The sequence below is a fragment of the Bactrocera neohumeralis genome, chromosome 3 (assembly GCF_024586455.1).
Source record: "Bactrocera neohumeralis isolate Rockhampton chromosome 3, APGP_CSIRO_Bneo_wtdbg2-racon-allhic-juicebox.fasta_v2, whole genome shotgun sequence".
Lineage (NCBI taxonomy): Eukaryota > Metazoa > Arthropoda > Insecta > Diptera > Tephritidae > Bactrocera > Bactrocera neohumeralis.
The window spans coordinates 48,540,628-48,565,168 of record NC_065920.1 but is presented as its reverse complement, the minus strand read 5'-3'; the positions used below and the strand labels follow the sequence as shown (position 1 = coordinate 48,565,168).

The following is a 24,541-nucleotide window of genomic DNA, read 5'->3' as shown; positions in this document are numbered from 1 at the left end:
AAAATTTTTAAACCCAAAAACAGGATGAAAAATTTAAAATTAGTTTTTAACCTTAAAATCTTGGACTAAAAATTAGATTTTAAAGTTTAACCCCAAATGTGAATTAAATATTGAAAATTTATTTCATATTCCAAATTTTCAGGTTGTTTGGGATTAAATATTGAGAATTTATTTGTTATTCCAAATTTTTATGATTAAAAAGTTCGTAATTATACTTTAAATTAAAAAAAAATATATTATTAAATTAATAAACAAAATGTTCAATTTTTATTTCTTAATAAAAAAATTAAAAATTGGAAGTTTTATTGCGAACTTTTTAATTTATTAAATTAATAAACAAAATTTTATTTTTTTAATTATGATGAAAAAAAGTAAATTTATTTTCTTTATTTAATAATAACATTTAAAATTGAAAGTTTATATACGAATTTTTTAAGTGAAAAATTGTATTTTTTAAACTAATTTGGAATTAAAAGTTAGATTTTAAATTTTTAATCCTAAAATCGGAATTAAAATTTTAATTTTTAAAATTAAAACTGAAAATTTAGTTTTTAATATCAAAATTGAAAATTTAATATCCAAATTGAGAACTTAAATTTTAGTAATTTTTTTTATTAAAAAATTGGCAACCCTAAAGCTGACACTGACTCTGCGTTTTACTTTTCGCATTCCGCACAGCGGTAAATCGCCAACTTTACGAAAATGTTTAGAAAACTCTAAAATTTAATTTTACAAACTGTACGTTGTATATTAAAATTTAGTAAGCCGAAGGCAAGTAAGCTCAGTCTAAGTACATATGTATATGACACTGTTGTTTTTAACATTCCATTTTTTTGCATTCCGATTTCAACCATTTGCTTTCGTAAAAAAAACATTGGAGGAAATAGCTGTTAATATTACTGTTAGCTTCACCGAGCGTTTGGCCTTTTTTAACATTTTAGCGTAATTAAAAATCCTTACTGCTTATAAAAATAAGATTTAAGGTGTGGAGTGTAGGAATTGAACTTTGTCTCTTTCATGTCTGCTCTAATAAAAAGAATTTTTTTACCTAAAGCAACAAGGCTGTATAAAAAAAAACTGTATGAGAATGTATTGATTTATGATGGCGAATAAAATCTATGCACAATTACGGTTAACAAACGAACGACAAACGAAGCGATACAAAATCTACTTATCATTATACTACTTAATGTATAAAAGGTATAGAAAAATATGGCTGTCGTATGTACAAGCGTACATAATTTGTTGTTGTACGACAAGTAGAGAATGAAGTTAAACAAAAAGTTTGTAATAAAATAGATTGTCGATAAAATTCTAACCAAATCAACACTGTATGTGTAAGATTAAAGAGAAATCAATAAAAGAAATCAGCACTAACTAAAAGAAAGATATAGAGTAGGTAAAAAAAAAACATGTGCGTTTCTCTTGTTAACTACACAAGATTAACGCATAGAATTAGCAGTGAAAACTAAAAGTATACTACATACATATATGTACATACATATAAAGCATATGTATATACTATTTCTTACTCAATTATCAATTATATACAATTGTGACGCTACTATGTGCGTGCATTTGTGCTTCCGTAGTATGAGTGTGGTGTGTGTTAGGGACGTGGTGCATTATATATATTAGCGTACCACCACTACCAACGTAGAACAACCGAACATCACTATTGTTATTCACCGGGGCAAAATTGCAAAGTTGCAACAAAGAAGCTGCCTACTTTGCTTGACTGCCTGCCTGTCTACAGCTGTTGGTGCTGTGCATGTTGGGGTTGCAATTGCGCATGCGCATTGTTGCCACTGTGTTGTTGTAGATGTGGTGGCGGTGGATGCCTGCGCCGGAAAAGATTACTCAATATTTGTTGCTCCAAATCGATGGCGTTCGCTGTGTTGGCGCTATTATTGATGGCCTCCTGTTGCTGCTGTTGGGTACTGTAAGGTATTTGGGAAGTGGGAGGTTCAGTCATGAGTGCCGTAGCTGCTGCTATTGCCGCTGCTGCTGCCGCCTGCTATTGTTGTGGATGTTGTTGTTGATTATGTTGTTGTAGATGTGGTGGCAATTGCACACCACTACCTTGTGGTGGCGGTACAGGCAGGCCGGCGCCTGGTGGTACAGACACCTGTGGCATTGGCGGTTGTCCGTATACACCACCGCCGGGTGGTTGTGGTAACATATGATGTTGCGCGGCAAGTTTTGGGCCATCTTCGGCTTTTTCCTCTTCACGACGCTTCAAACACGCCGCTTTCGGGTTCAGATTACGTTCGCGTACTTGCTGTTCCAGCGTCATTATCACTTCCACGGCCATATTTAGTATGCCGAGTTTTGTCTGCGGTTTATCCGATTTGAGGTGTGTCATACACATTCGTCCCAGTTCTTTTAATGCTTCGTTAATGTCACGTATACGTATCCGTTCTCGCGCGTTATTCGCTTGGCGGCGTTCCTTTTCGCGCATCGCTTTAACGGCAGGTTCTACGTCATCATCATCCTCGGCGGATGAGCAATACCGACGTGGTCGTTTGGAGCCCTTCCCTGAGGCTCCTTGCTGATTGTTGTGTGTAGCCTCCATTGAGCTGGTCGGTTTGCTATCGGGTCCGTCCACAAGTCCGGCCATGGCACCGCTCATTGATGATGTAGAGGCACCGCCACCTGAGTTGGCCGCTGATGCTGACATTGCAGATGTTGCAGCGGCGGCTGCTGCCGCTTCTTTTCGTTTCTTTGATGACTTCGATGTGGTACCAGTTGCACTTGAAGTTGCCGTTGTTGTTCTTTCCATTTTTATTTGTGGTACTGTCGATTGGCTACCATTTAGACCATTACCGACTGCATCAAGTGGCGGACCATTACCTGCTAGAACCTCGTGTGGTGAATGTAGATTTGAGACGCCACTTGTGCTGCCAACACCGCCAACCATATGAGAGGGCGGAGAGGTTGGCACAAAACTTGATAAGCCATCCATGTTGTCCATTGCCGAAAGAGCTGCCCCTACACCGCTCAGCAGTTCAGGCTCACAATGATTGCGCAACACATTAAGCGCGTCATCAAGACGTTCCTCCATGCGCGCACCCTGGAAGACAGCTGCCATTGTATGCAAACCCGATGGGCCAACGTCAGTACCATAACTACCGCCAACGCCCATGCCACCTCCAACCGAGTTTACACTACCCCCAGCGCTATTGAGAACCGCTCCCCATGGTGCTCCACCACCGTTGCTGCCAACAACTGATTTGTCCAGCAGTGATTGTGTTAAACCACTTTGGGTCAAAGGCGGTGGGGAGTTTACTGGCGTTGAAGGATTTGAACTAAAACTGCTAATACTTTGATCGGCAGCTGCCGCAGCCGCAGCAGTCATATACATGTGCTGTCGCAAAGAGGCAGTCGAATTTCCCGCAGTTGCAGATGGACCCTTCGGTCCTAGACCCATACCGGTAACACCAACGCCTACACCAAAGGCATCAGACTGTACCGCTGGACTGTGTTGTTGGCTGTGATGGGAAAGCGGATGATGGCCATGAGCGTTTGCCGTCGCTAAAGTATTGTGTTGTGGCGAATTATAAAGCGTCGCTGGCGAGTGCGCCGCAGGACCGCTGATTTGTTGCATATTGTTGCTACCACTACGAAAAGAACTCATTGGCGGTAGTGATGTAGGCACTGGACTGTGCATACCCACACTATCAATAGGTAGCCCGCCACCCATACTACTGCCACCAGTCATACCATGATGTTGCTGTTCAGGATTGTGGTGTTGCTGTGGTGTTAAGTGATGAGGATCCAGCGGTCCATTATTTTGATATGAGTTTGGATTTCCATAGCCACCAACGGTTGACGAGTACCAGCCTCCACCAGGACCGCCACCAGCACCAGGTGGAACACCACCACCACCATTTCCGAGATTTGTGTCAAAATACTGATTTACTCCAGCTCCGCCATCACCGAATCGATTACTACCTCCTGGGGTGTCATGCATAGGATTGAAGTCGTCGTTAGGGTACATTCCATTTTCCATGCCAAGACCTCCGTAGGGTGATTGATAGCCGCCATTTCGTTCAGCACCACCAGTGCTTGGTTGTTTGTTTGCGATTTTATTAAAACAATTCTGAAACACCTCGTAAAGGTGCATGGGCTCGTCATCACTGGTTGCCATTGTGTGTTTAAAGTGAGCGCTGTATATGTATTTCTTAGTAATAAGTAGCTTAGAGAAACGATTACCTGCAAAAATATATATCATTAATATAACAATAAACTTTTATATTGCGGTAAGGCATGTTCCCTTCTGTATTCAGTCCAAATATTTTAAAATTATTAAATTTTTAACCAAATTAATTTTCTACATTAAGAAGTCAAAATAATATTTTAACAAAGCTAATTCATACAATTGAATGTTCAAATTTTTCTATCAAATGTATTATCTCAATAGATAATTTAATACATTTTTTAATATGAATAACGTTGAATATTAGCGTACGTTTATTTTACTCTAAATATAAAATGTTCACAAATTTCAAGTTCTTTTAACATTATTCATATTTAAAACACAATTAGCACACATAAAAGGATACGTGGCCTATAAAACCTCCGTAGGTTTCACCTCCTTTAAATGCATTTTATAACTCATTAAAAATTTACGAGTTGTTATTGAACTACTAGGGAAGCCACCTTAAATATTTCACACCAAAAATCACATCTACTCACGTTTCAACTCCTTTGTTGGTTTTCTTTCCTATTGTCTTCGTAGTAGTTGATTTCTTGTCTCTTCTTCACCCCTATATATTATCGTTGAACAGGTATGAACGAGCTTAGTTCGCAAGAGTAAAGTTCGAGGAAACTTCCTCGGTCTTTGAACGTGCACACAGAAACACAAACAACTTTTACACGGTGTAAGGGGTATGTTCTAGCATGGGGACTTACAGGGGTTCTCGATACTTTTTAATTAGGCAGCATAGGCTGCGCAATGTGAGGTAGGGACCTCAATATTAAATCGTCACTATAATTTTTCAAATAATCACTTTATGAAATATAATAATGAGCTGTTGCAGCTTCAGGTTGCGTTTTGGACGAATGTTGATGCTGCTGTTGCCGTTGGCCACAGCTCGGCTCGCTCGCACGCACGCACGATTCTTATTCAATGGCTTTATTGCCCTCTTCGATGCGTCATTACATAATCCAAAAGGCGTACGAACATTTTTCTGATATCACACTACACTTTTTACACGATTCTAATTAAAAATTGTATAATTCTATGGGAAAATTGTGCAATTTGCCCCAACAAAACCCCACCAAAAATTTTGATATTAGTAAACTATTGACATAGAAATGCACAAGAGAAAATGGCGGCGTATTTGTTCACTTCGTTCAGTTTGCTCGAGTTCATTTCGTTAAGTATTTCGTTTACTTTCGAGTTTTCTTTCGTTCGGTGGGTATAGGCTTGATTCATTTTTACCTTCAAGAGGGTTGCCTAATAAAACTAAATATTTGTGTGCGTTGATTCGTTAGAATGAATATAACAATAATTAAAACTAAAAACTAATTTTGAAGTCCACTAATATTTTTTATCGAAAGTAAATATTAAATTAAATGTGTGCCTTATTTTTTAGCTCTCTAATGTATGTTGATAAGAAAATTTGAAGGTTTGCAAATAATTCATAAAAAATCATTCAATTAAGATTATAAATAATTTTTTTGGAACCCCAAATTATCAATATGAAAAAAATATATTTGAAATACCTAATTGGAAATAAAAAATTTTATATCAATTATTGATTAAAAAATAACTTTAATCACAAGCTAAGAACTAGCAATTATTGTGTACATCTGAGCCATCATCTTCTCATCTCTATAGAGCATTGAACGGTAAACTTACACATTTACATACGATTTATATATAGAGCCATTTTTAATTTTAATTTTCGGAATACAGCCAAATAAATTTTATTTTTATTATTAGTTTAAAAAAATAAAGTTTTAGTTTTAAGCCCGAATTCTTAAATTTTAAAACTCACAACCCTGTTTCAAATCAACTGTGACAAAGCATATTATTAAAATTTTGATCAAGTAATATTAACTAAACCGATAACCAAAAATGTAAGAAGATTTTAATAAAAAAATTAGTAGAATCAATTTACACCTTAGAATATTTATGATATGCACTGTGGGCAGTAAACATAAATATGAGCATATAATTGAATTAAATGAAAATAATCGAAATTTAAAAAAAAATTACGCTATTGACTTTTTTCTTGTACTGTTTATATTACTTATTAATTAATATATAATATTTAAATTAATATACCTTAATAATATATATATTTTGACAATCATCCCTGTTTGTGGTGGATTATTAAATTGTTGAAAAAATCACACGTGTTTGGTGCAACCCTGTTGAGACAGATGGTGAATTAAAATAAATATAAACAAATCAAATTTGCTTCAAGCAGAAAAACAAAAAATATCAAAATAAAATTGTCTTAAGAAATGTCGCTTAAACTATTAAAACAAAGTTTGGATATACTAGATGAAACAGCATCTAATAATGAAAAAGGTGTGTATGATGACAAACGCGTGTTGTATTTACTGAACTAATATTGCCGAAATGAACCACGAGTTTGACTTGCTAATCAAAAGTTTTGATTCAAAACTAACTTCAATAAACTTTAAAATATTTTGCAGCTAATCAGAAAACAGCAAAAACTGTTCCAAGGAATGTTCACTTGAACAAATCCAATAGGAAACAGACAAACAATCAGCAACATCAAACTTTAAGGTCTATAACGAAGGAAAAAAAGAATATAGAAGATGTGCGCAAGGAGTTGCAGCCCGACAAAAATAAAACAAATACAAATCTGAAACGCTTACTAGCGCTTTCGCAAAATACAATTACTCCCAACGATGCTAATAAGGTGAGAAGTCATGATTAATTAGTATAATTGGTTTTTCATCAATAAAATTGCAGATTATCAAGCGAAACAACAAAGGCAAAACAATAAAGACAGCAAAGAAACCTAAAGTGCTAAAATCAATCTTCACAGAGGAAGACTTTTTGGCTTTCGAAAGAGAATATTTTCCAACGAGCTAATATTGTGACAATTCATTGAATTAAAATATTTATATTTAGTATATAATCAAAATTATGATTAATAAACGCTGTACATAAATAATTTGTTAATTTTTATTTGAACATTTTGTAAAATTTTTAAACAAACCCGACAATTATACAAGGATTTTCGACTTGTCACAAATGTCACTGTGATGCACATGCGCATAGAGAAATTGAGGGTTTAAATCCCAACCAGCGACTTCAGACCGAATGTGTCACTCAGCGCATATCTCTGCAAATAGTTAAACACCATAGTCCGGGGCGGTAGTCGGTCTGGCTGTCATTTAGTGCGCCGATGGAAAACGAAAGTAAAAATCAATTATTCATAAAGGGTGTGAGTTGTAAAAAAATATAAATTCGTTTGCAAATTTCAACGTGCAGCATGTGATATTCAAATAATATGGACATTAAGTTTGCATAAAACAATTTGTGTGCGGCACAGCAGTAAATAAAAACGCTCGTTGTTACACAAAAAACGGTATGTGTTGCTGAAAAGATTGCCACACTTACATACAGCGAGGATAGTGAATCAAAACTATTATCCTGCTAAGTGCTGTTTATTGATTTTTTGAGAAAAATATTGTAAAATTATTCGAAGTGTTTCCTAATTATATTATTTTTGTAAATAACTGAAAGTAAGTTACAAAACATTGTATACCTTGAATTTAATCATGTAAATATGAATTTACTTAAAGTTAATTATTATTATATTTGCAAGAGCAATAACTTTTTTTAAGTACGTTGAAATCATTTTAAGCGTAATATATGTATGTGCATATGTATTATAAGCCTTAAATATATAATGTTATAAGCAAGTTTTAAACAAAAATTTCTTTGGTTTTTAACGTTGAGTGCTGTTGATCAGTAGTAGGCTTTCGTTTGTAAAATCGATTTGCATACATGGACCTTGTTGCAATTAAATATGTATGAGTACATACTTGTATGTTTAAGCGTTTAAGCGAATTACTTGAGGTCTCAAATTACTTTCAGCCGACCTAAGTACTAAGAAACAGTTTCAAAGAAGTTATTCATTTTTTAAAGTGGTTGTTTATTATATACATACGAGTATATACAAGTATAAGGCGTTTTTTGCGGGTTCTTCAGTAAAAAATACTAGACAAACATTTGCTGTACAAACATACATATTATTTACATATAGGCACGTATTCATCCATATAAAAATTTATCTTACTTTGTCATACTATTATGACTCAAATGTAAATTTTAGGCGAGTAATTGAATTGGAGATAGGTTTTCAGTTATATGATTGTAAGTGTGCAAGTATATAAACTAGTTTAAAAGTTGCTTAAATATAGCAATTTTAAATGAATAAAGTAACAATAAGAAGTTTGGTTTATAAATTAAATTCCTTGTATATAACTCTAATTTTTAATCCAAGATTTTTGGAGTCACAAATTGAAATTTAATTTTTTAATTTAGGATATAAATTGAATTGGTTGAGTTTAATTTTTAATTCCAATCTTCTTGGAATAAGAACTGAGAAATTATTTTTATACTCTTACAACATGTCGCTACAGAGTATAATAGTTTTGTTCATCAGGATGACGAGACGAGTTGAAAACCGAGTGACTGTCCGCCCGTACAAGCTGTAATTTGAGTAAAAATTTAGTTATGTATGTATATATATTCCTTTTAAAAAATAGAGATCGGGTTCGTAGATGGGCGTAATCGGAGCACTGCCACGCCCACAAAACGCCTTTAAACGAAAACTTATAAAGTGCTATAACTAAGCACTACATTATGATATAGAAATTTTATTTCATACAGGGGGTCGCAGTAGCAAAGAGCCCATGTGTGGTAAAAATTTTGAAAAAATTGGCGTGGTTCCGCCCTCTATTAGGTTTATTGTACACATCTCATAAACCACAAAAGCTACAATAACTAAATTCACCTAAATCAAATATTATAAAAACTTCTAGCGACAATGTGAAAATGGTTGAAACCACCGATTCCCCATATAACGGTACTATTAAAAACTACTAAAAGCGCGTTTCGTTCCCACCACAGTCCGGTCTACGTAACCGGAACGGACCCGGATTTTTCATCTGGCCAAGAACTCTGAACTTGGCAGAATTCTGCCGCCACAACAACAACTAAGTGCGCGATTTTATGCCAACCGTTACATGATCTCGATGACAACTTACCTGAACCTTACCACACAAGCGGGAATTAGATAAGTGTAAACCAACATAAACGGACAAAATGGTAGTCAATGTTCAAGGCTTTGTCTAAACCGAAGACATGATGACCGAGTTGAAATTCAATTCAATGGGCATACCTCTTCTGACCCGAAGAAGTGTGTGAGCTTTTTGAGCCGACTGCGCACCATTTACTTTCACCGTTTAGAAGGTTGTCATCAACAAAGCAAAATCCTCTAAATCCCCTGATGTAATAAACAGACTAATGCCAAAGCACCTAGGCTTGATGGGTGTAAGCTACCACACCAAGATCCTCAATCTGTCGCTGACCAATCTTCAAATACCCGATATGTGGAAAATCGGAAAAGCGGGCCCACTACTGAAATATGGGAAACCCGTAAACAAAGGAAGTCTAATCGCCCAATAAATCTCCTTTCCTCAGTATTGAAGACACTTGAGACCCCTGCTACCCGTTCTTTTTCTACATTTCGAAACTCCCTCGACCATCAGAGGGAATTTTTATCACCTCGTACGCTGATGATTGCACGATAATGACGTTGGGCAGTGGAATTGAAGACATGTGCTCAAAAGTAAATGGCTATCGCTTCGACCATTCTCTCTTCTTTGTTGCACGGAACCTAACATGATCGCCGTTATTTCCAAAATATGGAGCTGTAAAAAATCATTAAGTCACTAGCCGGTAACTCATGGGGAAAAGACAAAGCAACGTTGTTGGCAACATACAATCGACCGGCCGGCCTCTAACTACGCAGCACCAATATGGTCGCCTGGATGCAGTGAAACGCAGACGATGAAGCTTCAGACATGCTAGAACTCCAGCACTCCGGACTAAAACAGGATGCCTCTTAATGTCTCCCATCGAACACCTACAAAGTGAGGCACGCATGCTTTCAGTTAAGGAGCAAAAAGAAGCTTCTGCTATGTTGTTTTCGTAGAATCCTTAATCCTTAATAAATAAATACTATTAAATAATTTAGCAAACGACTTAAAATCATTATAACCTTCTTACTAATAATTACAAATTCTTTTCTGATTAAATTTTCACAACAAAATTATAATTTTTGTTTACAGATCACGACCGTTATGCGAGTTCCCGACATCACGTTAACAGCTGGAAATGCTGCACAATTTACGCACAACACTAACAACCCAACTACACTACAACAACAGCAACAACAACAAGTGACAACAACCAAATCGCCGGAGGAGTCCCTACGCTCTTTACAACCGGAACGTAAAGAGATAAATAAGAATGCCAACTGGCCGGCGAATGGAGTGAATGCCACGTCTACCGGTTTCTTCGATTACTTACCTAGTGCTCAGTTTAGTGACACATCAGTGTATACCTCTTCGGCCGATGAGTTTGTGCAACGTGCATTGAGCTCTTCCCTGGCAGTGCCATATGAATACACAAATCCTGCATTGGTCGGCAGCAGATATGAGGAATACTACCAACGAACGAATCCACAAACACAAAATTATCTAGAAAATTACGGTGGTAATAGCAATAGTGCCTATAAGGGATTCCAGGAGGTGTATGTGAATCGTGCCGCAATCGCTTTGGATGATTACGAAAAAATCAATGTTTGTTTTTGACTTACCGTTACACTAAATATTCTATATGTTTTGAAAACTTCATTTTTTATTTTAGCGTGCAACAAAATTCGGCAACTCTAACTCCGTTACGAACGCTGCGGTGCAGCAGAGCGATAATTATAGCACTCGTGCAGTCAGAGATGTGAGTCAAAGCGATTGCCACATCGATTATAACAACGAGATGAAAAAGGATATAGGCATTACCGTTAATGAACCAAATTCAAATCATCAGCAACAAGTTGGGCCAATAGCTTCGACAGAGGAGTGCTCCGCCGGAAATGTGAACGATTCGGAAAATTATTATAACGATCAGTCTATGCTGGATTTGTGTAACGAAAGCGATCAAAAATCAAATGTCGAACAGCACAACGATGAATTAGGTAAGGTGATAATCTATATATATACATGTATGTATCATGTACCTCACTGTTTTCACGGAACTGGGGTCTAGGAAATCGCAGTGGGCCAATTTCTATATCCGACCAAGGTCTCTCACAATTCCATTTGGTGGTTTTGTTATCTCGCTGTAAAGCAACATTTACCTAACCAAATGTTTATCTAAATGAATTAGTTCATACGGACCTTCCTGTCTCAACTTTCTATTCTTATCCATTTTAACAAATTTTGTTCTAGCTTTTACCTGTTGATAAGATGAAATACCTAGTGCCAATTCTTGGTAGAAAGCTTTCATGGAGATCAAATCTTGAAGAGAGATCGGTTACCTTATATTGATGTAGAAGAGCTTTAGGGAAAATGTGGGGTTCTCACCAAAGGAGGTGTTATGGCTCTACGAAACCGTATTCGCTTAATGAAGTATTCGTCCGGTGGAGCGCGCTCGAAAAGCCTATTTTTGCTAAGCAACTTCATCATGTTCAAAGAGCGACTCTCATAACCGCACTTAATGCTATTTTACACATTTTTATTCAGGCGGTAAAAGTGACCGCTATTAAGGTGGCTGTCCGCGCTCACTATTAGAAATAGCATCAAGCTTCATCATCAAAAGACTCGTTTGGGTTCCTGGCCATAGTGGACGAGCTAGCTAAATGAAGCACCCTTGCCCCACTTACATCGAAATGAGACCGAGTTGGATATCCATTGGCTTCGCGGAGCTAAGTAGGCGTTGGTTGACGACCAGCTTCTATGCCACTGCAAGATCCTTTTGAACCAAAGTAAAACGCTGGAGATTTTCTGAACTGTTTGTCCTTAACAAAGTTCATTTTTCCGCAATCTTGCGGTAAGTTGTTTGGAGGAGGAGCAAGCACTTTCTCCTCCACTGTCCAGCGTTTGCAAGACTGAGGTTGAAACCCTGTCCAAGTGATCTTACCCTGCTCGAATCGACCTCATAACCTAACCTAACTTAACTTACGTTTTCGGTATCGCTTGAAGTTTTGGGTAGTTATTTTATCGTTAAATCGGTTTGGTGGGAAGTTCAGTTAGTGAACACATGTAAACTCTTGGTTCAATATGTAGAGCCGACTTCACGGTTCCGCCCATTTGATTATTGCCAGATTATAATTGTAAAGCGCATCCAAGCCACTCAGAAGGCACCTCACAAAATAATGTTCAAGAGAGCCTTCTATAGGATCAACTATACAATTTGGTATTCTTAGTATTTTAAAAATTTCCATTGTTCCATTTCAGATGAATATCTGACATCGCCAACTTCATCGAGCGTCTCTTTGAGCACACCACAACGCTCCTACTTTCCGCGTGGTATAATCAATCCAAACTATCCTGGTTTTCAACATTTAGCGCACACACTCTCCGAACATTTCATCGGTTGTACACCATCCGATTCGTATGACAGTGACATGTCCGAGTGTGAAATGGAGTTGAGCGCCGACAGTTGTGAAGAGCTGCCCAGCGAGGAGCAACAGACAGAGTTGAATACGAAACTGAATATCTACAATAACAATAGTAACAGCAACAGCAACAGCAACAGCAGCCACAAGAGAGCACAAGTCGAGAGTCAGCAATCTACAGACATTGCACAGCAGCAATGGCAGCGGCAACAACATCAACAACAACCCAACCTAACAGCTTACACCGATGCTAACAGCAATAGCGCCACCACACAGCATGTGAGCAGCGATGAGCTCCAGCAGCAACAACAGCATCAACAGGAGCAACACAGCAAATTGGGCGCATTGATCGCAAACGAATTGCATGATAACTTACGACAATTGCTCACTTTGAATGTGCCCGATAATTACTCCGATGCCTATATTATAAACTCTGCGGACAATTTTGCCTTTCGTTGTGATCAGAAGTGTCGATTAGTCGCACAAATCTCCGATGAGAGACAGCAGGTGTACGGCACCACACCTGACATTTTATTGAAGAATTCTAATTTACGCGTAGAAGAACTTTCGAAGAAGGAGAATCGTCCGGATCTATTGCGCGGTGTAAGCCCACAACCTCTGCGTAAACGCACCGAAACGGCTTTTGAAGATTTCAACCAAATTGCACGTCTCGACAATTCGGTGGAAAAACGAGAATTGGAAAGAAAAGAGGTGCAAACGCACGTACCCAGTGAGCGCCGTAGCAATGCTACAACGCCAGTACGTTCCCATGAAAACGGTAGAGAGGACGGTGTGGGCTTTGGTATAACACCAGTGGACATAATTGGCGATTTCGAGCAGGAGGTGGAAAGAGAATTTGGTCTTCTGGTTAGCGGCTACAGGCGTTTGGTCGAAACCAATGATGAAGCAAATGAAGACGACAATGAGGTCGGACAACCACAACCAATTGAGAAGGTAATGAAAGTTAAGATGTCTGGAAGTTTTAAATGAGTGCAGAGCTTTTCAATATGACTCTCTTAAGAGTAAGGAATTTTGAAATTTGACGGACAAACGATTGTAGATTTGCCAATATCTTTAAACCTTACAGTACAAGACCTTGAACTTTGCATCACACACACTAATATTTATATCAAAAATGTTCCTTGAATATTTTAAATTCTTTTCACAAGAAAACATGTTAAGTGTTTTACTCATGATCTTATTTTTACTGTTGGACCTAAATAATTAATTTTAACCACGTCTTCCCTGAGATATAACAAACGACAGTTCATAAAAGCTTTGGCTGTCATTAGCTTGTCGACGCTTCAGAGAAGTTCGATCGGCTAATTCGCTTACTTTCTCCTCGTATCCTCGTTCTTTGTCATCTGTCATTATATTTATAAACCAACAACTTAAAAAACTCTACATTTTTCTAGGTATCGGATGCGATGCTTTCGAGCGCAAAAGATCTTATTGACTCCGATAAATATGTTACGGCACTAAAACAAAATAATGAAGATGTAACCACCGAAGTTGAAGCGAAAGCAGAAACGGCTTGCAAGAGTGGAGGACAAGATCCAGCAATGGACTTCATGGAGGACAATAATGCGGTCGACTGGTCGTATGGACGTTGCGGTGATTCGGAAGAAATAAATGCATGTCACGCCAAAGAGCGGGATTGCAGTAGCCAAAGAGAGCGAGATGATGTTACGGATGTAAGCACCGTTAGCAATACAAGTAGCGCACAAAATGCGACCCAAATACCAAAAAGCTTCTTATGATGAGCGTCAGCTACCGCCCGTAGCCATTGAGTACAAGCGTTGTCAACAAAACGCACGTAACATGCGAAAATCCGCTGGACAAAATCATGAGAAATCAGAGAAGCCCACTAAAGCGTCAGGTGGCAGTAAGATTGGACGTAATCATTCGAAAACAGGCTTCACTAGTCGTTTTTTCAGTTCGAAGCGCACCAATATGGGTGGTAGCTCGAGAAATAGCGAAGAAAATGCGAATCGCCGTCGTGAGGAAGCCGAAATGCATCAATATCAACAGTTGATTAGCAACAAGGAGCTAATTTTGAGCAACAGCCGCTATACGAAAATGTCCGCGTGGGCGGAATATTTGAAGAACTCGGTGAAAAATCATGGCGGCAAGTGCGCAAGCACCGATTTGGCTTCACCAAGTGCTTTGGGTAATTGAGCTTTTATCACGATGTGCTTTCTCTCAGAGTATCAAAGTAATAAACTGTCATTTATTTATAGATTTGTTTGATGCTTATAAAATTGGTGGGGACTTCGATATGGAAACCTTGCAGCAGCATCTTAAACTGGCTAAAGAGATTGAGAAAAAGGTGAGTGGTACAAGTATATTATGTTTGGTAGGTGAGTAGTATTGAAATATAGCGTCAAACTGCTTCATCATCAGACTTTGGATGTCTGGTCATAGCGGAATCATTGGAAATATCTAATAACTTTCTTCTTAATTGCCTAGCCTTTGCAAGACAGATTGAAACATCTCGGCAGTCTTCTAGACAAAGCCAAGGTGATATTAGCCGCCTGTACAAATTTGTGACAGGATCAAAGCGCTTTGTCGATTTGTGAGGGTCTTTATGATCAATTTTGTAGGAGTTCTGGGTACTATAACGGATGGGCGTTATAAACCGTTCAAGTGAGATTTTGATTAGGATTGACCATTTAATCTAACCTGGCCGAACCCATTATTCTGGAACTCTTGATTGTTTAAAAGAAACATTCTTATCATAGATTTTTCAATAGTTTATAATCCACGGACTCTAAATAAATCGCATTAGTTAAGTTAGGTTATGACTTCGCTTAGAAAACTGTATGTGTCTCTTTTTTTAATTAAATTTATAAGGTTAGAGGCGTTTTAGATTATGCAATATGATAAAAATATGCAGTCTACGGTGTCGACCGGTAGACCATGACAAGATTCTGGATTCCGGAAGAAGCCTCTGTTGGCAAGAGTTATGATGCGTTGGATTTCGAGGCTGCCTTTGTTGTTGTTGTTAATGCTGGTTCCAAGATAGACGAAATTATCTACGACTTAACGGAGCTTTTGGTATGGCTAAGCGTTAGTTTACACAGCCGTATTAGTTTTGCGTGGACACCAAATTCAGACAAAGCGGCATAAAGGCAGCTCCTTTTCGAGCTGTTTAAAGAAGAGGTGGTGTCTGTCCACCCTTTGTTTACGTTTTTTCCAAGATTTGGCGTATGGTGAATATCTGGTCAGTGGTTGATTTTCTAGGCCTAAAGCCACACAGATAAGGTCCAATCAGTTTGTTGACGGTGGATCTTTCACACAGTACGCTCGACAGATTGTGGATTCTGCCTTTTTGTGCGTTGAGCAGAGCTTGTTCTTATACTTGGTCTTTAAGAAATAGGGAAGGCCTCCCTATCGTTCTGTTACAAATTCTGGTGACATAATTTCCTGGAAAGAAACTTTCGGCTTCAGTAACCTTATACGCTCCGTACTGTCATCCGCCACGTCTCACGTCATTTTGTGCATTTGAGTTTATACATACATACAAGCCGGTAATGGGTACAATTGAATAAAGATACTTACAACGATAGTTTATGTAGTCACAAAGTCTATAATTTCATCTCTTCAATTATACATGTTAGGCGACCTCAAAAAATGCTTCCGTCACTTATCGACTATCGTCGTCTTCGTTTAACTCAGACGGTGGTGGGTTCAAAACTCGAGTCCAAAGACTGTTTTTTTTTAATTTAACGAGTTTTTCCAATTCTAAAGAGATTTCCTTGACTGGAGATATCAAACTTCCTGAGCCCGTTTCCTAAAAAATATCTCCAGTGCTAATTGAAATCAATTTAGTTCAAATAAAGATCCAAACAAATTTTAAAATTATATAAAAGGAGTTTTTCTAGAAACCGTTGAGTAGAAAATGTCAAGCTTTAGGCTAAGCAGGGTTTATTCAGTTAGCCACGAGTTGTAACATCCAGCAGGAAACGTCGGAAACCCTATAAAATGTATATGAACTGTTTTAGCCACCTCCGTCTGTCCTTCCGTCCGTCTAACTGTATTTACGCGAACTAGTTTTTGAGATATCGCTCTGAAATTTTGTACCTCCTTTTCTCCTCAAAAAGTTGGCCATTTGTGGTATCCGTCGATATCGAACCACTATATCATAGACTTGCCATAAAAACTGAATGATCAAAATCAATACCTTGGATGGTATTCTCCTTTAATAGACCAAATATCTTCACGAAATTGGGTAGGGATTTATGTCCAAGGCAACGCTTTAATCTACTACTAGGGTTATAGCTAACATAAAGGAAGATCGTTCAAAAATTATATTGCGCATATATCTGTTTTGTGTTTTCATGAACCTATCGTAATATACACTGGCACTGGCTCGTTTATTTTTCGCAGTGTACTTTGTCAACACAGTACATGGTACGAGTATTTGTGAAGTACATAAACATTTTTAATTATACCCTGAACAGGGTATATTAAGTTTGTCACGAAGTTTGTAACACCCAGAAGGAAGCGTCGAAGACCCTATAAAGTATATATATAAATGATCAGTATGTTGAGCTGAGTCGATTTAGCCATGTCCGTCTGTCTGTCTGTCCGTCTGTCTGTATATATACGAACTAGTCCCTCAGTTTTTAAGATATCCTTTTGAAATTTTGCAAACGTCATTTTCTTTTCAAGAAGCTGCTCATTTGTCGGAACGGAAAACTTTCACATTTGACGATGTATCTTCACCAAATTTGGCATAGATTATTTTCCATAGAAACAATGTAATCTCCGAAGAAATAGGTCGGATCGGTTAACTATAGCATATAGCTACCATACAAACTGAACGATCGGAATCAAGTTCTTGTATGGAAAACTTGCACATTTGACAATGTATCTTCACCAAATTTGGTATAGATTATTTTCTAAGGCAACAATGTAATCTCCGAAGAAATTGGTCAGATCGGTTAACTATAGCATATAGCTACCATACAAACTGAACGATCGGAATCAAGTTCTTGTATGGAAAACTTTTGCATTTGACAAGATATATTTACGAAATTTGGTATAAATTATTTTCTAAGGCACCAATGTAATCTGTGAAGGGTATATTAGCTTCGGTGCAGCCGAAGTTAACGTTTTTTCGTGTTTTTAATAACGATTTACCTGCTCATAATTTTTGTTTTTGTTCGCCGACTTGTGCACATGATTTGCTTTCATTTGCGAAGCTGCTGGATGGCACAACGTCACTAAGCCAGCCACCAGCCGCCAGTCTATTGACTAGTAGTCAGCAAAGTGGGCAAACTGGCGCTCAGTTAGTTAGACGGCCAAGTCAAAGCAAGCGATCAACTAAACCATTCGCAACGATTCACTGCCACCGCTGACTCCAAAATTTTATACACACACACACATAGAAAAAATATAAAGTTAAGCAAAAATTATTGCTTGAGCGACTGCGTCGACTGAATTGGTTTACGGCGCTTTGTTGTGCTGTGTCGCTTCTGCTAAATTTATTGCTGCTGCAACAGTTGCTCTCTAGCCATTCAGCTGGTGTATTGTGGCTTGGCGCATGCTTGTGGCATGGCAGCTTAACTTTCGCAACCCCACGGCAGTGTTAACTTTGGGTTCAAGACGTCGGTTTAGTGGGTCGGACGCTTTAACCGCGCGCTTTGTATGCTCCAGCGTCGAAGCGTCTTAGACAGTTTGACTACGTTGCTAGCATGAATCATAGCGGTGCTTCAGGCAAGCTGTGAAATGAAGTTTAAAATGTAAATAAGTGTAATAAATGCAAACAAAGCGAAAGACAAAAATAACAAAAATGTGAAAATATTAAATTTTTTTTTGAAACAAGTGTTTCAGCGCATTTTATTAAAAACAAGTTAAATAAGTAAAAGTCAACTCCGAAGTTGTGTGAAAAGCAAATGAAATAACTGTTTTAACGCGCAATAGAAAGTGAAAAAAAAATTTAAATTCATTAAGGCGTTAATTTACTGCGTGGAAACCTTGTTTAACACGCTCCTCAGCCATGGATTTCGATGGCGATAATGATTTTAGCTCACTACCAGTGCCACAGAAGCGGCGCCACTATAAAAAGGATTCGCGTTTTGTGTTCGATTTGTATACGCTGTGTTATGACGAAAACGAAAGTGTCGACACCGTTGAATTGTTCACATCCATTGTAAACAACACAGCGGCGGATAATTGGTCTGAGAAGGTAATGAATGCGAAACTAAATACAAAATACAAAAATATAACAAAGAAGAGGTGGAAAATAAAATTGAAATTAATTACCAAAGCAAAAACATTGTGCTCTAAAACAAAAGGTTACAAAATATTGCACAAAGTGAAGTCATAATGGAAAAATTAATTGCTATTTTCCGAGAATTCGACAGATTTATGAAATAAATAATTATAAAAGCAAGAAAAAACGTTACTGCACTGAAGTTAGAATACACTTCTTTAATAAAGTTTCTATACAAGCACTTAATTTTGATTTTGGCAAATATTGACAATAAAACATGCCAAATTTTGTGAAGATCTCTTGTTAAATAAAAGAGTTGTTCATACAAGTACTTTATTTGGATTTGTCAGTTTGTATGGCAGCTGTGGGCAAAAAATAGTAAGACTTTTATATTTAAATTTTGCGCGAAAACCAATTCGTCTTGTCTTTCTGAAGAAGTGCATTCGACGATTTTACGATGAATGAAATTATTCAAAAAAAAAAGCTCCCTTAAATTTTGTGTGCGGAATCAAATTTCTGTTGCAATCAATTGGCCGTATATCGTGGCAAAGGTGAGCCGAAGCCGAAAAACCCGCCTCAAAGCATTTCAAAAATCAACTTTATGTTGAATGTTTTCTTCGATTATCGAGTCAACAAGGAATACTATTTGAGTGTTATACTTCGTCTGTACGAAGCTATTCGTAACAAGTAAGGAAGGGCTAAGTTCGGGTGTCACCGAATATTTTATACTCTCGCATGATAAAGTGATAATAATTTACATATTTTTTTTATTTTGCTGTAAAATTAATTAGATTAGATCAATTTGTGTACTTTGAGTATTGAATTGTATTTTCATTTCCTAATGTATATATTATATGTACAAAGAAGGCATCAGATGGAATTCAAAATAGCGTTATATTGGAAAAAGGCGGTGGTTGTGAACCGATTTCACCCATATTTCGTACATATCATCAGGGTGTTAAGAAAGTATTATATACCGAATTTCATTGAAATCGGTCTAGTAGCTCCTGAGATATGGTTTTTGGTCCATAAGTGGGCGACGCCACGCCCATTTTCAATTTTTAAAAAAAGCCTGGGTGCAGCTTCCTTCTGCCACTTCTTCCGTAAAATTTAGTGTTTCTGACGTTTTTTGTTAGTCGGTTAACGCACTTTTAGTGATTTCTTCCATTTTTGAACATAACCTTTGTTTGTACAAAAAAAAAAACTTAGTAGGGGGCGGGGCCACGACCACTTTTCCAAAAAAAATACGTCCAAATGTGCCCCTCCCTAATGCGATCCTTTGTGCCAAATTTCATTTTAATATCTTTATTTATGGCTTAGTTATGACAATTTATAGGTTTTCGGTTTCCGCCATTTTGTGGGCGTGGCAGTGGGCCGATTTTGCCTATCTTCGAACTTAACCTTCTTATGGAGCCAAGGAACACGTGTACTAAGTTTCATCATGATATCTCAATTTTTACTCAAGTTACAGCTTGCACGGACGGACGGATGGACAGACGGACGGACTGACAGACGGACAGACAGACATCCGGATTTCAACTCTACTCGTCACCCTGATCACTTTGGTATATATAACCCTATATCTGACTCTTTTAGTTTTAGGACTTACAAACAACCGTTATGTGAACAAAACTATATAACTCTCCTTAGCAACTTTGTTGCGAGAGTATAAAAAAAGCTCCCTTAAATTTTGTGTGCGGAATCAAATTTCTGTTGCAATCAATTGGCCGAATATCGTGGCAAAGATAAGCCGAAGCCGTAAAACCCGCCTCAAAGCTTTTCAAAAATCAACTTTATGTTGAATGTTTTCTTCGATTATCGAGTTGTGATGCACTCCGAATTCCTTCCGACTGGCCAAACTGTCAACAAGGAATACTATTTGTGTGTTATGCTTCATCTGTACGAAGATATTCGAAGCTACGTTAAAGCACTGTCGTATACTCCATTGATCCTTCATGAGTTTTTCGTCAAATTTTCAATTAATATTTCGCCGGATTTAGCTCCGTGTGACTTCTGGCTATTCAGCAAACTCAACCGCCACTTCGGGGAAACCGCTTTAAGTGAATTGAAGACATTAAACGTGAAGCGCTACGCGCATTTAACAACTGTTTCGAAGATTGGAAAAAACGTTCGCAAAAGTGCACTTCCGCCAAGGGGGATTACTTTGAGGGGGATGACATAGATTTTGAAGAATATAAAATTATGAATAAAGTCCTACTATTTTTTGCTCATAGTTGTATATGCTATGGATTTATCAGTTTATAAGACTAATAAGATTAATAAGTTTATAAGAGTGGTCCGGTATGAACAATTTGTTCAAAGATTATAATGTTACCTTGAACAATAATCCTTGTCGAATTTTGTAATGCTCTCTCATCAACTAAAATAGTCTTTCTTATATGAAATCAATTTCGATCGTTTACCTTGTATGTCAGCTATATGCTATAGTAGTCCGTTATCGCCGGTTCCGACAAATAAGCCGCTTCTTGGGGAAGAAAGGAAGTGTGAAAAAATTCAGATCAACTCAACTTGTCATGCAAACACAGCATCAGTTTTATATGGTATATATTTGTGGACTCTCTAACGTTTCCTTATGGTCGTCACAAACTTTGTGGCAAACCTTATACGAGTATACCTTGTTCAATATTTTGAGCGTTTATTTAATAAAAACTTGTACAATAGTAATGTACAAAGTATTGTCCATCAGAAGCTAAAACATTTTCCCATCTTTCTGGCACTTTGTGGATTCCCAAAGGAACTGCACCAGCCAGCCACAATCCGATGCAAAAATTACTTTTTTTTGTAGCATTCCAGCAGCTTTCTGACATGCGATATAGTCTTTCAATGTCTCTTGGTTTAATGGCACCCAAAGGTTTTGTGAGCTCTTCCTATTTTTGGCCGTTTGAAATTGAGATGAATATATCGCTGAAACTTGATACACGTATTTCTTGACTTCTACAGGTGGTTAGATAAAAGAGGAATCCGACTACAGTGTCACCTACTTCATGTATAACAACATTGAAAATTCGGTTAAACATTATTACTTTCCAATAAATTTATCAAGCGTTTATAAATAAAAGGTGATCCATTTCGAGGTTCCTTACCTTCACAAAAAAAAAAACACAGAAACTTCAAAATTTATGTGGGAAGCGGGATTGTCCGCATAGATTTAGTCCTTACATATCCTCGCAGGAAAAAGTGATATGATATCACACGATCTTGGTGGCTAATAGACCGGCCCAAAACGTGAAATCATCTGCTTACCGAAGTGTTCTCACAATAATCCATTGATTGATACGATGTGACGCCTTCTTGTTGAAACCATATGCCACCGAGATCACGAGCTTCAGTTTCAGTCTCCAAATAGCCGGTTATTTTGGCCCGAATCGACTCTCCACGGTCTTCGTGTACACTCTCAGCCACGGCTGCTTTATTTTCTTCACTGCGTGCTGAGCGCGGTCTATTCGGTTGAATATTATCCAATAATGAATGCTGGCTCAAGGTGCGTGATGGTGTTGCGAATGGTACGCTCAGAAGGCCGATTATGTGTTGACCATTAAGTTGAGCGAAGTTCGCGAAACACATTCTTTACAGAACGTGAACGATTTGTAAACGTTGTTCAGGCGTAAATCTTTCCATGATTAAATACCAAACAATACTGAACAAAAATGACATGACAGCTTGACACGTGTGATGTGTCAAAAAAGATTATTAAAAAAAGTACCTCTACTTGGATCACCGGTTAGAATTTTTGGTTTCCTGAAGTACCACTATGTACAGATTGCTGTACATTCATTAAAAGTTCACTCTGGAGTGAAATATTAAGTATTACCACCAATCAACCAAGTTTCATCGTTGTGAGTTATCGGTCCGTAGCTGTTTAATTGATCGTTATCTCTGCTTGTAACGTACCACAGTGATCACATGGCTTACAGGGAAGAAAGTTCGTCGCAGTAATTTTTATCGTTCTTTACAAAGCTTCAAACTATTGCCAAATAAAGATATGAACCCAAATGTGAAAGAAATATTCTTGGTTATGAAGTAGAAATATTTTACGGATAAATCGGAACCACAGCAGTTTATTGAATTATTACTTAGCTCATTTATACAGGAACCGATAAGATTATGGAGATAGGTAGGTAGAGTGGCTGTCTAACGACGCACCTAGACCTTTATGAGCCCCATTGTGATAAGATGACAAAAGCTATAATATAATATATAAAGCAATTAATTTGAACTGGATCTAGATCATAGGATACGGGAAGGCAATACTAGCTTCAAATTCTTCTCATCGCTTTTAGCCATTCTAATTAAAAAATTCACATATTATAGACAAGAATTTAGTATCCTGAAGTCAAATTCAAAATCGGCCGAACATAGACTTTTTTAAATTAAAGTTTATATCACAAAACTGTGGCTGATTTTTTCTATTCCTATTTGGGAATTAAAAAAGTAGCTAGACTCGAAGACAACGTATGTACAGGGTTTGTCCGGAAAGTAATAGGACTGATTTCCTTCCGCCGCGACTGTACTTCGGACTGGATTCGGTAGAGGGCATTTCTAGCGGCTGGTCAGTTGTCTCCGAGCACCTAGAGAGTCAGGACAACATTTTCGTGTGAGGTGTTTCTATGAGTGGTGCAAGCCGAAAATGGAGCGCTCGTTGGAGCAGGGGTACGCGATTAAATTTTGTGTGAAACTCGGCAAAACTGCGACAGAGACGTTTGATATGATCAAGCAGTCTTACCCAGATGTTGCTTTAGCAAGAAGTGGTGTGTTTCGGTGACACCAGGCCTTTTTGGAGGGCCGGGAAAAGGTCGCTGATGAAGACCGTGCTGGGAGACCTGCGACTTCGACAAACACCGACAATGTGACTCGTGCGCGCAAAGTTTTGAACTAAGACCGTCGACTAAGTATTCGTTTAATTGACCAGATGTTAAATTTATCAAAATCTCTGGTTCATGACATTGTGACGGAGCACTTGAACATGCGCAAGGTGTGCGCGAAGATGGTCCCATAAGTGATCACTAACGCTCAGAAATTGCGGCGAGTGGAAGTGTGCCAAGAAAATTTGAACATGTGTGAAAGTGACCCCCAATTTTTGAGTAACGTAATCACAGGTGACGAGTCATTGATCCTTGAGTATGATCCCGAGACAAAGAGGCAATCTTCCGAGTGCACACGCCATAGAGGGGATCCAAGCAGTATGCACCTCGGCTCTCAAGGCTATTCCGGAGAATGCTTTCCGGGACGCCTTCAATGCTTGGAAATCGCGCTGACAGCGCTGCATCGACGCAGAAGGAGCCTATTTTGAAAGTTTTTAAAGAATTGTGACGATTGGTTCAATATATTTTTTTCAATCGACTCAGTGCTATTACCTTCCGGACAAACCCTGTATATTTGCGAATATAATTAATATTACTTGGATGTAATATCATCACCCAAAATCCCTCTAACATTAATTTAAAAAATATCTGAAATATTATTATTGTAGTATAACGTTTCACAACAACAAAAGCTCTCGTTTATTACCTTGCATTACTTTTTAATAGTAAAGCTAGTAGTACATAAGTAGCTAATAATGGTAATATGTGGTATTTTTTGACGCCACTTTTAGAGTTATCTTCTTAGTGACTTCGAAGAAAAA

At 37.7% G+C, this 24,541-nt stretch overlaps 3 protein-coding genes across 3 annotated transcripts in view; 2 read left to right on the top strand and 1 right to left on the bottom strand.

The window, feature by feature from the left end:
• Positions 1-739: 739 nt before the first annotated feature.
• LOC126752563 (protein daughterless) lies at positions 740-5,329 on the bottom strand. Its single transcript, XM_050463472.1, has 2 exons — positions 4,699-5,329; positions 740-4,215 (listed from the first exon to the last, which is right to left on the bottom strand). Exon 2 carries the CDS (start codon positions 4,148-4,150, stop codon positions 2,018-2,020), a length of 2,133 nt encoding a protein of 710 aa, XP_050319429.1. The 5' UTR covers positions 4,151-4,215; positions 4,699-5,329; the 3' UTR covers positions 740-2,017.
• A 1,072-nt stretch (positions 5,330-6,401) lies between these two features.
• Positions 6,402-7,160, top strand: LOC126752704 (active regulator of SIRT1-like). Its single transcript, XM_050463679.1, has 3 exons — positions 6,402-6,544; positions 6,673-6,902; positions 6,956-7,160. Exons 1-3 carry the CDS (start codon positions 6,478-6,480, stop codon positions 7,076-7,078), a joined length of 420 nt encoding a protein of 139 aa, XP_050319636.1. The 5' UTR covers positions 6,402-6,477; the 3' UTR covers positions 7,079-7,160.
• A 167-nt stretch (positions 7,161-7,327) lies between these two features.
• The window catches only part of LOC126752531 (uncharacterized), a 29,974-nt gene continuing 12,760 nt past the window's right edge, over positions 7,328-24,541 (top strand). Inside the window, 7 exon segments of the mRNA XM_050463412.1 lie at positions 7,328-7,577; positions 10,351-10,863; positions 10,931-11,255; positions 12,517-13,631; positions 14,093-14,404; positions 14,406-14,847; positions 14,918-15,006. Coding sequence (XP_050319369.1) covers positions 10,363-10,863; positions 10,931-11,255; positions 12,517-13,631; positions 14,093-14,404; positions 14,406-14,847; positions 14,918-15,006 — 2,784 coding nt within the window. The 5' untranslated portion in view covers positions 7,328-7,577; positions 10,351-10,362.

Bases quoted from the DNA above. Each gene is read 5' to 3' on its own strand.
- LOC126752563 (XM_050463472.1), bottom strand. From the start codon at position 4,150: ATGGCAACCAGTGATGACGAGCCCATGCACCTTTACGAGGTGTTTCAG.
- LOC126752704 (XM_050463679.1), top strand. From the start codon at position 6,478: ATGTCGCTTAAACTATTAAAACAAAGTTTGGATATACTAGATGAAACA. The intron at 6,545-6,672 runs GTGTGTATGATG...AATATTTTGCAG, and splicing joins AGCATCTAATAATGAAAAAG to CTAATCAGAAAACAGCAAAA. The intron at 6,903-6,955 runs GTGAGAAGTCAT...ATAAAATTGCAG, and splicing joins CTCCCAACGATGCTAATAAG to ATTATCAAGCGAAACAACAA.